General features: G+C 33.2%; 1 protein-coding gene across 1 annotated transcript; it reads right to left on the bottom strand.

Annotated features, from left to right (window-relative positions):
* Positions 1-8,086: 8,086 nt before the first annotated feature.
* On the bottom strand, positions 8,087-9,462 carry mRpL27 (mitochondrial ribosomal protein L27). The gene is made up of 3 exons (XM_085200770.1): positions 9,293-9,462; positions 9,017-9,180; positions 8,087-8,365 (listed from the first exon to the last, which is right to left on the bottom strand). Exons 1-3 carry the CDS (start codon positions 9,342-9,344, stop codon positions 8,162-8,164), a joined length of 420 nt encoding a protein of 139 aa, XP_085056896.1. The 5' UTR covers positions 9,345-9,462; the 3' UTR covers positions 8,087-8,161.
* Positions 9,463-11,366: the final 1,904 nt, after the last annotated feature.

An 11,366-nucleotide genomic window follows, 5' to 3' on the forward strand; every position in this document is an offset into this window, starting at 1 on the left:
TTTCTTCTCGCAGGTCGGCCAACTAGACAACTAGAAACGCATATTCACAGCATACCTAGTACATACTCGTACTTACAGGAGAGAGTTTTAGAATGATACATCAGTTAACGTTATGTAATTAAAATTCAATAATATAAAAAAAAATCTTTTGAAACGAACAAAAATTATGATACAAAATTATATTATTAATTTTGAAAAATTCCCACGTGCTTCATAAAATATATGGATGAAATTTCCCGCACACCTGGCCGGAGAAAGATAATTAATTTGAACGTGTAAAGAATGTTGTTGCATACAAAATAGCCTCTAGGCAATTGGGCTTACAAAGAAAAATATTATAACTAGATACGGAATTACGCTTCTTTTTAAAATATTCTTAAGCAAAAGGAATTGCCTTTTGCTTAACTTATATTCTCTATTGAATTCTCGGTATTTTGGGCAAAGAACTTCTATTAATCTTTAAATCTTTAAAGCTTTTATGATATAAAAATTCAATTTGCCAGTTTTAAAACATAAATCTGAAATCAAATAATCTTAATCGAATCAAAACAATTCAGAGAATCAAATTCGTTGAGCTCAAGATCTGAATGTAACTTCATGTAAATTGACAATTACCGGAAGACTCAAAAACAAGTTTATCACATTAACTTGTTAATGCCAGGACATCGACGTTAAAAGTTGTCAATAAAAGTTTTTTTTTGCCGTTTTTAAATCGTCGAATTTGCGAGGTATCTTCTACTATGCTAGAACTTTTTTTCTTTTTTCTGTTATTCTTAGAGTATAATATTGTAAAATTAATATTGTGAATAACAATAACTTAATAGTTTAATAAACTATAAAAAGGCTTTTTCAACCGAATACATGAATAACACGAAAAGAATGAGCACAAGCTCCATCTGTTTACAAGTAGGCAGTCCAGGGTTCCATCAGCTATCATCAGGCATATGATTGCTACGTTTCATGATACAACAATTACATGAGCAGGCAATTCAGATTCTTAGATTCCATTATATATGTAGTTACTTAGGTTGTTATACTACAAAAATAGAATATTCTATTCATTTCTTGTCCATATAAATTAAATGTCATACTGTACTTCAGACATAAATGTAGTAATGTCTTGTAAGACCATAATTTTAAATTTCGGTTGCGATTTTCCTTCATTACATATTTTTCGAGACAAGAGTCTAATCTCTTGCGAGCTCGCCCGACCTGTCTGCTGAAATTAAATTATGCCTTTCCATGAATATTATACTCGATGTCGCAATCTTTTTCCTTAACTTAACTAAACCTTGACTTTGATATATTTCGTATATTTTTTTGTATATTCTCAAAAGGTATTATTATAGGAAGTCAGTTCAGATTCAAAGAAATATAAGAAATAATAGAAAAGTATGTCTAATAAAAATAAATTACAAAATATTTTAACCTAATATTTGCCTATGCAATTCAAGATTCAAAGTTATTGATACCATAATAAATTATAGCAAAATAGTCAGCAATTCATCTGCCATTTCTCCAATAGCCTGATAGATAAAGTTTCAGATACGTAGACAAAGTAAATAAATACGCCGTACGAACCGATCGGGCATACATTTCAGCCCTTCCGTAAAGTTTTTTACCGTCGAGCCGAGATAAATGTCCGGTTAGCGGGGGTCCAACATTGATTTATACTGGATGTCCGTCAGCCAACGAATTACCAAGCAGCGATCTAAATCACCTGACAGGGAGGAATCAATACATGTTTATTGCTTTTTAATAAAAATAAGAAAATTCTTTGTTTTCGCGAATCTTGGGATTTTTTACATAAATTATAGACTAATGGAGTATTGGATTTTTCTATATAAATTGTAACACGTAAAATATTGTACTCAATGCTAAATGCTTTTGAAGCTTTCTTTTCTTTGTTGCTAAGAAAAAGTAATCAAGACAAAATATAGAGGTTAATTATTATTATATCAATCAATACCTATAACGTTTTTTTTTGTTTATTTTTCATTCATTAAATGTATAAGTTAACTAATGAAGTCATGTCAGAGAGATAATTTGAGAAATCAAACCAAGCAACAATCTGTGGAATAAAAAAAATCCCTCGTCAAAACTCTGACACTTACAGTCAGACTTTCCGTCGTTAATTACCTAGTCTAAAATTGGTGAAATATAAATACGAAAATTTAAAACCGATTATTTACTCGTACATACGTTGTCGAACTGATGTGAGTGGGTAGGAAATTCAGGATTGAAATAAACAGACAAATTAACAATTATTTATTAATTATAAATAAAAAAATGTATATATATTGAAAAAAGATTAGAAAAATATCTTCAAGTTACGAAGATATTTTTATGCGGAACTGCGACAAGCTTAGACTATTTAACTTGCGAAATCGTAAAATTGTAAATTTGTCAAGAAAGCCCTAGGATTATAATTTCAAAATTCCTCTAAACGACCCCTAAAGGTTAAACAATAACAGGACACATAAAAAACAAGTATTTATCCCCGTTGATGTTTATTGCAGGAGCTTGAGTGTCAAAACTTTTTATACGTAAAAGTTGACGATCGTAAAACACGATCAGGTGGATTAAAAAGGGCCTGAGTTCCGCACTCGCAGGAGGGTTTAGACAAACGGGGCTTATTTGTGTTTTTGCTATCCCAATTGCCCTGTTTACTCAAGACTTAGCCAATTTTTATGGGGAAAACTTGAAAATTGTGTTTTCAAATTAATACAACGATTTATTTCAGGAAAAATTTAATTCCTTTTTTAAACTTAAATAAATATCGAAGCTTAATACATGTTTAAAGCAACAATGTATAAGTTTCATCAATACATTTTACGTTATCGGAAAGATTGAAAGGTAACGTGATTGGTCTTCCTTATGCTGCAGTTTTATAAAGTAGATACAATCTAAGTAGCTTGCGCTCATACCCTTGCAAGGTAGATGAATATCATAGAGAGTCGTATAATACTACATTTTGTGTAAGTAAGTAAGTTTTTCTTTTATATTCCTTATTTACTGAGGTCATCGTGGTGCAGTGGCACAAGCGTGCGACTATAAACACGACAGGTTGTGGGTTCGATTTCCATTGAGGTAATGAAATAATAATTTGCCACGCAATGCCCTCAAAATTTGGCAGAATTTGTTCCCTCAGAAGTGGAGAATGGAAGTGTGTTATAACATTAGCTTCCCAGGTTCCCTCTGCCTACCCTGCTATATGCTGTATACAGCGTGAAAATGAAAAAATAAATAAATATTTTCATTACTTATAATCCCTAAATATTAATATTTTTCGCAATAAACAAATAATTAATATTATGATATTACGTTTTATAAATGCCATTTCAAAGTAAAATACAAGCTAACACTTAGCAAATATACAAAATACCCCGACTGTATTGTTATTATAATTTAATTGAATTTAGATACAGTCAAAGCGTGTTTCAAGACATGTCGAGAGCACTCCACCCAGTCGTCTAGATAGAAGTGCGTCCTTTTTCCCACTGCCAAGAATAGCGCCTCGTCTCGTTGAATAGGTTTTCAACGGTGCGTAGGCTTCAACCCAACTAGACATTTACTATATGCTACCGATATAAATTGGAAGCCATTTATGTGTACAGTGTTGTTATAAATATGAAAAGAAATTGTATAAAGCAGAGTTAACTCAGAAATGTAAATCATGAAAGTAATTAAAAAGGTAATTTTCATTTTTTATTTATTTATAAACAAGAACTTCAACATTTTCTTATTTATATAAGCCAGCATACATTTTCCGCTTTACCGAGTTTATAGGTCATCAAAACACAATGTTACTCTGACATCGCGTCACTCAAGACTCCATTCCTCCATTGCTGACTTGTCAGCGACTTTCATTAGAGAAACACTGCATACAGAACTCTTTAATTCGACCCTAAGTAAACATCTCATAGACCTTATTATTTAAGCCGTAAAGTCGATTTTATAACGTATCTCTTTAATCATGGAGTACAATGCCTTGCAAATGTCTGAAACGGCGAGGGGAAATGTACGGTAATAGATATGAGTGTGAACTGTGAGTACGGAACCACCGTTGACTTTTTACCGATTCATTCTACGCTTGAATAGGAATTGCTCATTGTAGAATACTTAAATGAGATACAAGGTTTCTATAATAAAAAGAAGTTCACGCTTGTACTGCACCGCATGTAGCAGGATAGGCAGAGGGAGCTTAGAGTCGGCACCGGAGTGCCTTACACTCCGGTGCCGACTTGCTCGGGGGCATTCTGGGGGCATTGCGTGTAGAGTGGTGGAGCTCAACACCGTGCTTTGCCTCGAAACCAGAGCGAACAAATAGAAATATTAAATAAATATTTTATTTCCTCGAGTGGGAATCGAACCCACAACCATTCACGTTTACAGTCACACATTTGAAAGCATTATTTAAATTTCATTAAATAGATTTTAACTGAAAATATTTACTAGTTTGTTTAGGACACAGCTTTGTTTGAAAGCTAAACAGAATTGTAGCAAAACATAAAGCTAAACACACGAGAAGTTCCACATCAGTGCAAAAAGTTTAATTTAGCACGAGAGTTACGACGCAACGGGTGCGAGACGTTATTGGGCATTGGTATACAGTGATATGGTACCAGTGGAAAATGTCGATACCCATTCTTGTTTCAAGAAAAAACATTGTGATTTTTAACGTTTTTAGGGTTCCGTACCTTTTAAGTAAAAGAGGAACCCTTATAAGATCACTTTGTTGTTCGTCAGTCTGTCTGTCTGTCCGTCGAGATGGATCCGTCTTGGAGATATCGAGTTGAACTTCAAACCATATACTCAGATCTACGATCCCTTGATTTCCTGAAAATATCTCTTCGGAAAGTAAATGTTACTTACATAAAAGATATGGCCGTTTATGTAGCAAAAAACGTGTGTTTCAACACTAAATACAATCAATCAATCAAAACACCTCCAATTATTGTACGGAACCTCGGTGGGCGAGCCCAACTCGCACTTGTTTTATATGGTAAAAACTTTGTATCTTTGTATTTCTAGTGAACTGTCGAGGTGTGTAATTGTTTCATTTCTAAGCTCTAACACCAAGACAGTAACCTCTGCGTTGAGTTCCGCCACTCAACACGTAATGCCTCGAAAAATTCGTCGGAAAGTGGGAAACGGAGTGTCTTAACACTATCCACCTCTACCTACCCTGCATAGTGTGGGATACAGTGTGAACCTCGTCTATATACATAAATCATGTGCAAAGTAGCAATGTGTAGAAAGAAGTGCTTGTACTGATTTACGTTTAGAGTTATTTATAAGGCAATAAAATTTGTCCGTTCCTCATGGCGTTTCCCCGCTTTCTTCATATTTCATGAGTAAGCTTACCTGGCGTCGTGTGTAATATTATCGTAAATTTGTGTTAGGCACCATGCTTGTACTTGAACAGCTGATATTGTGAAATATTGTTGTAAAACGGGACATTTCGTTAAAATGTTTTTGTATTTTAAGTATTCGTAAAAAAAAACATTTGTATAACATAACCTAATCTCCGGTCATTATACCTACGGACCTTTCAGCGATCTATAGTCTTATGTTTTGCAGGTAAATATGCTCCAGAGTGGAGACTGTGACCACTGGAACCATAGGAGACGTCCATATTCAGTAGTGGACATCAGGTAATAACATCAGTTAATGATTATGCTGATAATCGGTAAATTTTAATGTTAATAATGAGTATTTATATTATTATTATTTTACGCGTATAGCGTTCTGGTCACCTGATGGTGATCACCGCCGCCCAAGACCCCGTGCAACACCAGAGGAGCTACAGGTGCGTTGCCGGCCTTTAAGGTGGAGATAGACGCGGTTTTTGAAGGTACCCATATCGGCACGACCTGGAAACATTGCCGCGGGTAGGCCATTCCACAGTTTCGTGGCGCGTGGAAAGAAATTTCTACGAAACCGCACAGTAGTGGAGTGCCACGTATCCAGGTGGTGTGGATGATATTATATATATCTCAATTACGAATCCACCTACGATCGAACCCATAAATGCAGTCACACGCTGTTCGACTGCACTGCGACGGCTTTATTAGCGTTAGACTACTTTGCGTTTGACTCTTCACGATATATTACAAAATTAAAATGAAAGCTAATCCATACGTTACCCTTTAGAGACAGATGCCAGCAACTAATATGTAACGAAAAAAGCAGAGAGAGGAGATTGCTGATTTTCCGGTCGTGAAATAACGTCCGGTGACCGGATGTACACCGGACCGGTACCAGGTAACTACAGGGATGAAACTTATCAGTAGGGTTCAGGTGATAAGTCATTTTTTCTGGGTCATCCTTCTCTAGGTACATATAAAATATAAGTTACGCTATGTATCCTTCTTATATATACCTACACATTTAATAATGAAGTATAGGTGTTATTTCTTTTATTTTTCGTACAAAACAATAAAGGGTAAAAGGAGGATCCCACCCTTTTACTCTGCTGTTCGTCAGTCCGTCACTCTGTCATCAGGCATCTTATTCCAGTTGAAAATTTTACAGATAATATTTTTCTATTGCCACTATTACAACAGATACTAAAAACATAGAATAAAACAAATATTTAAGCTCGCTTTTCATATATCATGGTACGAAACCTTTTGTGTGTGAGTCCAATTCACATTTAGCCGGTTTTTGTATTTATAGAAATTGTTTCTAAACTGCTCCGCTACGATAATTATAATATATAGACAAGAATTTTACGAATATATTCTATAATTCCAAACAATGATGCTGGATATGAGATAAAGGACTGTGGAAATCTATTTATACCGATGAAAAATATTTCAGAAGTTCAATACAATTCTTGTGTGACTCTGAGTACCAATAAATATAATAAAATTTGTTTTCTGGACATTATAAACATTCAGCGTGTAAATTCTGAAAGTTACAACAGATGGCGCTTTATATATGTATAATATTTAAAAAAATCAGCTTTACGCTGTATCCCGTACCTAGCAGGGTAGGCAGAGGGAACCTAGTGTTAAGACACTCCGTTCCCCACTTTCTGCCGAATTCTGGAGACATGAGAGATAATATCAAAAGATTTATTAAAATATAAAAATGATCAACATTTCTCGGTTCAGCCTAAGGCTTCCAATGGAAAATGATGCGAAATTAGCAGGCATCTTTTACCAGTCCAACGTGTTGCAGAATTAAGTGTGCGGCTCCTGCGGAATTTGCATGATGGAAAGAAGTATGCACATGACCTCTAGCACGTGAGACACATTTATGAAGAACTTTCACCATAACCTTCCTATCTTCCTTTACAAGAGGAGTTAATTATATCTCAAGCTTGTTACATACTTTGTCCATGAAATGTTCAGCTTAAATCTCTTAAATCAGTGAGAAAATCTTAATTTTATTTCATTTACACATAAAGCTTTACAACTAATATAGATGATTGTATATGTTCTTTATATACTTTGGTATAGTCAAGTCCTAAGGGTTAAATTTGTAAAGACTATCTCTTCTAACATAAATATTAACTTATAAAAAGTAGTGTAAACAATATTTATCAAAGATTTATACTTATCCAATGCAATTAAAAACCAATTACTTTTCATATATTATTTTATATTTAAATCTCAATGACACCTCTAAGGGTATATCTTCAAACTACCACTTTTTCTCAAAAATAGAGCTCATATCAATAAACTCCAATCTCCCCAATCTGCTGGAATTCAAGATATTATGTGTTGAGGTGGCAGATCTCAATGTCGTGTATACCAAGGAGAAGAAATGGAAATGATTTGAATAAACTAATTTTCATTCTTCAAGTGAGGATTGAACTCATTAGCATCATTATTGGTTCAACTAACCTTAGTGCAGAGGCACCAGTGTCTCACTATAAATGCGAAGATAGTGTGTTCAATTCTGGTAAGGAAAGGGCCAGGCAGTGTTCTGCCACTTAACACACAATGCCTCAAGAATTTGACAGTAAATGGGGAATGAAAGCATCTTAAGACTAGATACCCAGGTCCTAGTCTAGTAGTAGTCTAGTCCTAGTCCTGTGTAAAATACAATACTGATCTCTAAATAAAATAAGCAGTGACCAATTAACATTAATTTAATAAAACAACTAATCAACTAAATAATATATAGCTACTTAATATACAATCAGCGGCTAAACTTCATCAACTAACTTAAATCTTGCATGTTGTGGTTCAGGTATGACATTAAAATACTTCTTAAATATAGTTTGATTTTCTCGTCCACCATAAATTCTTTTCACCCATGTATGTTCCCAGTTTGGATCAAACTCTTGGCATGTTACTATTACTTTACCAGCTTCAATCGCGAATAATGTTCCATTCCTTCCCAAACCCACCTGAAATACATAAGTCATATTCTGTATTTTGATGTTGATAACTAAGAAAGTTTTGGCTTTTGCCTTTGGGCTTTCAGGCTTCTAGCTTTGCACTTTATCTCACATATAAAAACAAACACTAAATGTATCGAAACAACAAAAAAAATGGAAGAATAAGAATAATATATATTTATAATAAATATATTTACAATTTTTATATAATTGACAGTTTTGTCTTGGATGATAACTGAATAATTATAGTTAAAATGATAAGTTAAAAGTTACATTATTTTTACATGCTTATTGTCATGGACGTAGAGCCCACTGGCAATACCCACCCCAGAATAGTTTGATGTCCATCCCAGAAATTTATTTAAAACAAAATTTAACCAAAAAATTAAAAAACAACATTAACATGTACACATCTGTTCAAAACAAAAGTCAAAGTACAAAATATCTCTAGAAATGCTAATGGTCATTGTACTATTCTTTAAGCTTACCGCTAATGCTTTTAGTTTTCTATAATTATTACAAATAAGTAATTTGTTAAGTAGCAACAAATTACACAACATTCAATCAACACTAAATCAATGTTTATACTTCTTGTTAGAAGTTTTCGAAATAAATTAAAGTATAATCAGCTAAAATATAATCAGTCATAGGCATACTTACATTTAATCCGGGATGGAATCTAGTAGTAAGCTGTGTAGCCAGAATGTGTCCTGCCTTAACTGAATGACCATCTTGCACCTTCCAGCCTCTATGCTTCGGCTTTACTTTACAGTTCGTATTTTTTGTACTGCCTCCAGTTTTCTTACTGGCATTTCGTAAGAATTCTGTAATATTTACAAATATATTTAAAGATTGAGATTTATTTACAATTGATAATCCAACAAAATATAACCGGAAATAATTATAATAATAAAGCGAGTTTTATCAATTTTATACCTTTTAGTGGTGTGCTTGCTTTACTTTCGTTTAACAAAATATTCCAAATCATTTCTCTTTTTTCCGGTTATTGTAATGACGAATAATCCAATTTTTCATCAATTTACAGGCTATTATATTACTCTATCTTTGTAATAACCTATAAAAAATATCTCAAATGTCAAATTAAAAACTGACATTGACAAGGGATTCTTTGACATCTCATTTGACATTTAACTTCATTGTCTATGATGGCAAAGGAAAAATTAGAGATGTACCAGATATCAAAGTAAAACGTAAAGCGAATTTATAAAATCGATTGTAATTTAATAAATCCTGATCTTCGAATAATATAAAACCTATCTCGACATAAAGAAGTGTAATAATAATTTTCTGATCTCTGAGCTAAAGTTTTCCTAGCTTTAAAATCAAGCATCTTGAGAGAATAGGGATCTTGATATATTTTGATAATTGATTTTTGATGAAATTTTGGAATATTATTTAAACGTAAAAATATCTACTGTAGAGCAAAACTATACTTTGTGGCCAAAATAATACACTCGCATCCAAATGTATAAGATAATTATTTTGTTTATGGGACATTCCGTAGGGTGGTGGTGACGCGGCGGGTGCGAATATTTGTTTTCTGACAAAAAATTAAAGAAAATTATATATCCAATATTTCGGAAATTTCATTTCATAAAATAAAAACCATTTTTTTTTCTATGGCAAATAAAATAACTTGGTTAGACGAAAATACCATTAAAAAGGAATTAATGATTAATTAATTAACATTTAACACAAACCTACAACCGTGCCACGATGGCACAAGGGTGTGACTGTAACGCGACAGTTGTAGGTTTGAACCCCACTCGAGGAAGTAAAATATTTATGTACGTTTATAAGTATTTCCATTTCTTCAAAGGCAAAGCACGGTGTTGAGTTCTGTCACTCAACACGCAATGTGGACGCATTGCTTATTGAATTCGACAGGAAGTGGGGAACTGCCTATCTGCCTACCCTGCTGCATTAAATATAATCCGCTTCACGCTGTGTGCGGGATACAGGAATCTATTCCACTACTTTATTTATTTATTTGTCACTTATTAATACTGGAAAATGAGATTTGAAAGTGTGTATGTCCGCTAGTCAGTTACGACTTCGATTCTACATAATTCCTAAACTAAACAATGTACCTACTATAATAAAAAAAATATTTAAAAAGGTAACATTATTTAAAAATCCTCCAACATTTTTTATTACTAAAACCCAGAATCACATACCTACTAGAAAAACTAAAAATTACTTTTACCTACGTCAACGTACCTACACTACCTACAGATGCTTAAAAAGAAAAAAACCGTAATGTAAGTTTATTTCACGATAAAATTGATCCTACTACGTAATCCAGATTTGCATGTTTTGAAATATACTGACTCAAGTTAAAATAACTACAATAAGAACTTAATAAATATAAATATTATTCCAAGGTAAATTTAAAAGTACAATTATGTTGACTTTTTTGTTATTGACATTTTTAAAGTGTGGCTAACACTTAAGAAAAAAAAGTATAAACATTTAGAGAACGTATAGCTTACCGGTCAGACGGCTTGGACGGCTTCCAAGAAGCGCTGGTTCAAATCCCGCTACGTTAAAATTTTTATACGTTTTCTAAATTGGGACTTTTTTGTTATTAAATAAGTATTGTGCTTGTTACGTTTATTAATAAATTGTAACAATCATATAAAAAATTCTACGTAGCTTAGTGCGAACGTACGGTTTAGTTGTTCAGAGAGCTTGGACGGTTTCTAAGAAGTGAAGAAGAAGAAGAAGTGTTTTATAAAAAAAATATTGTTTTCCTAAACGTGGAATAACACAATAAGATGTAAAAAATATATTATCATTATAAATCCACAACTTATGGTTCATTTCATACAAAATGAATGCATACGCCCGCAAAATTAAATTTATAAAGTTATTATAAGTCACGTTTTCGTTGACCTACTATATTATGAAATTGGTACAGAACCCACCGTGCGCGTGACCGATCGCACTTGTCCAGTTTATTTATTAAAACTGAAGGTGTTCGCAGATA

This window comes from Heliconius melpomene, chromosome 17, assembly GCF_056956725.1.
Source record: "Heliconius melpomene rosina isolate 202511_hmr_F chromosome 17, ASM5695672v1, whole genome shotgun sequence".
Classification (NCBI taxonomy): Eukaryota; Metazoa; Arthropoda; class Insecta; order Lepidoptera; family Nymphalidae; genus Heliconius; species Heliconius melpomene.

What these genes read in the sequence shown, in the direction of transcription:
- mRpL27 (XM_085200770.1), bottom strand. Translation starts at nt 9,344, where the DNA reads ATGATTTGGAATATTTTGTTAAACGAAAGTAAAGCAAGCACACCACTA. An exon ending in AGCAAGCACACCACTAAAAG is followed by an intron (nt 9,181 to 9,292) that starts GTATAAAATTGA and finishes TAAATATTACAG; the next exon opens with AATTCTTACGAAATGCCAGT. An exon ending in GATTCCATCCCGGATTAAAT is followed by an intron (nt 8,366 to 9,016) that starts GTAAGTATGCCT and finishes TATGTATTTCAG; the next exon opens with GTGGGTTTGGGAAGGAATGG.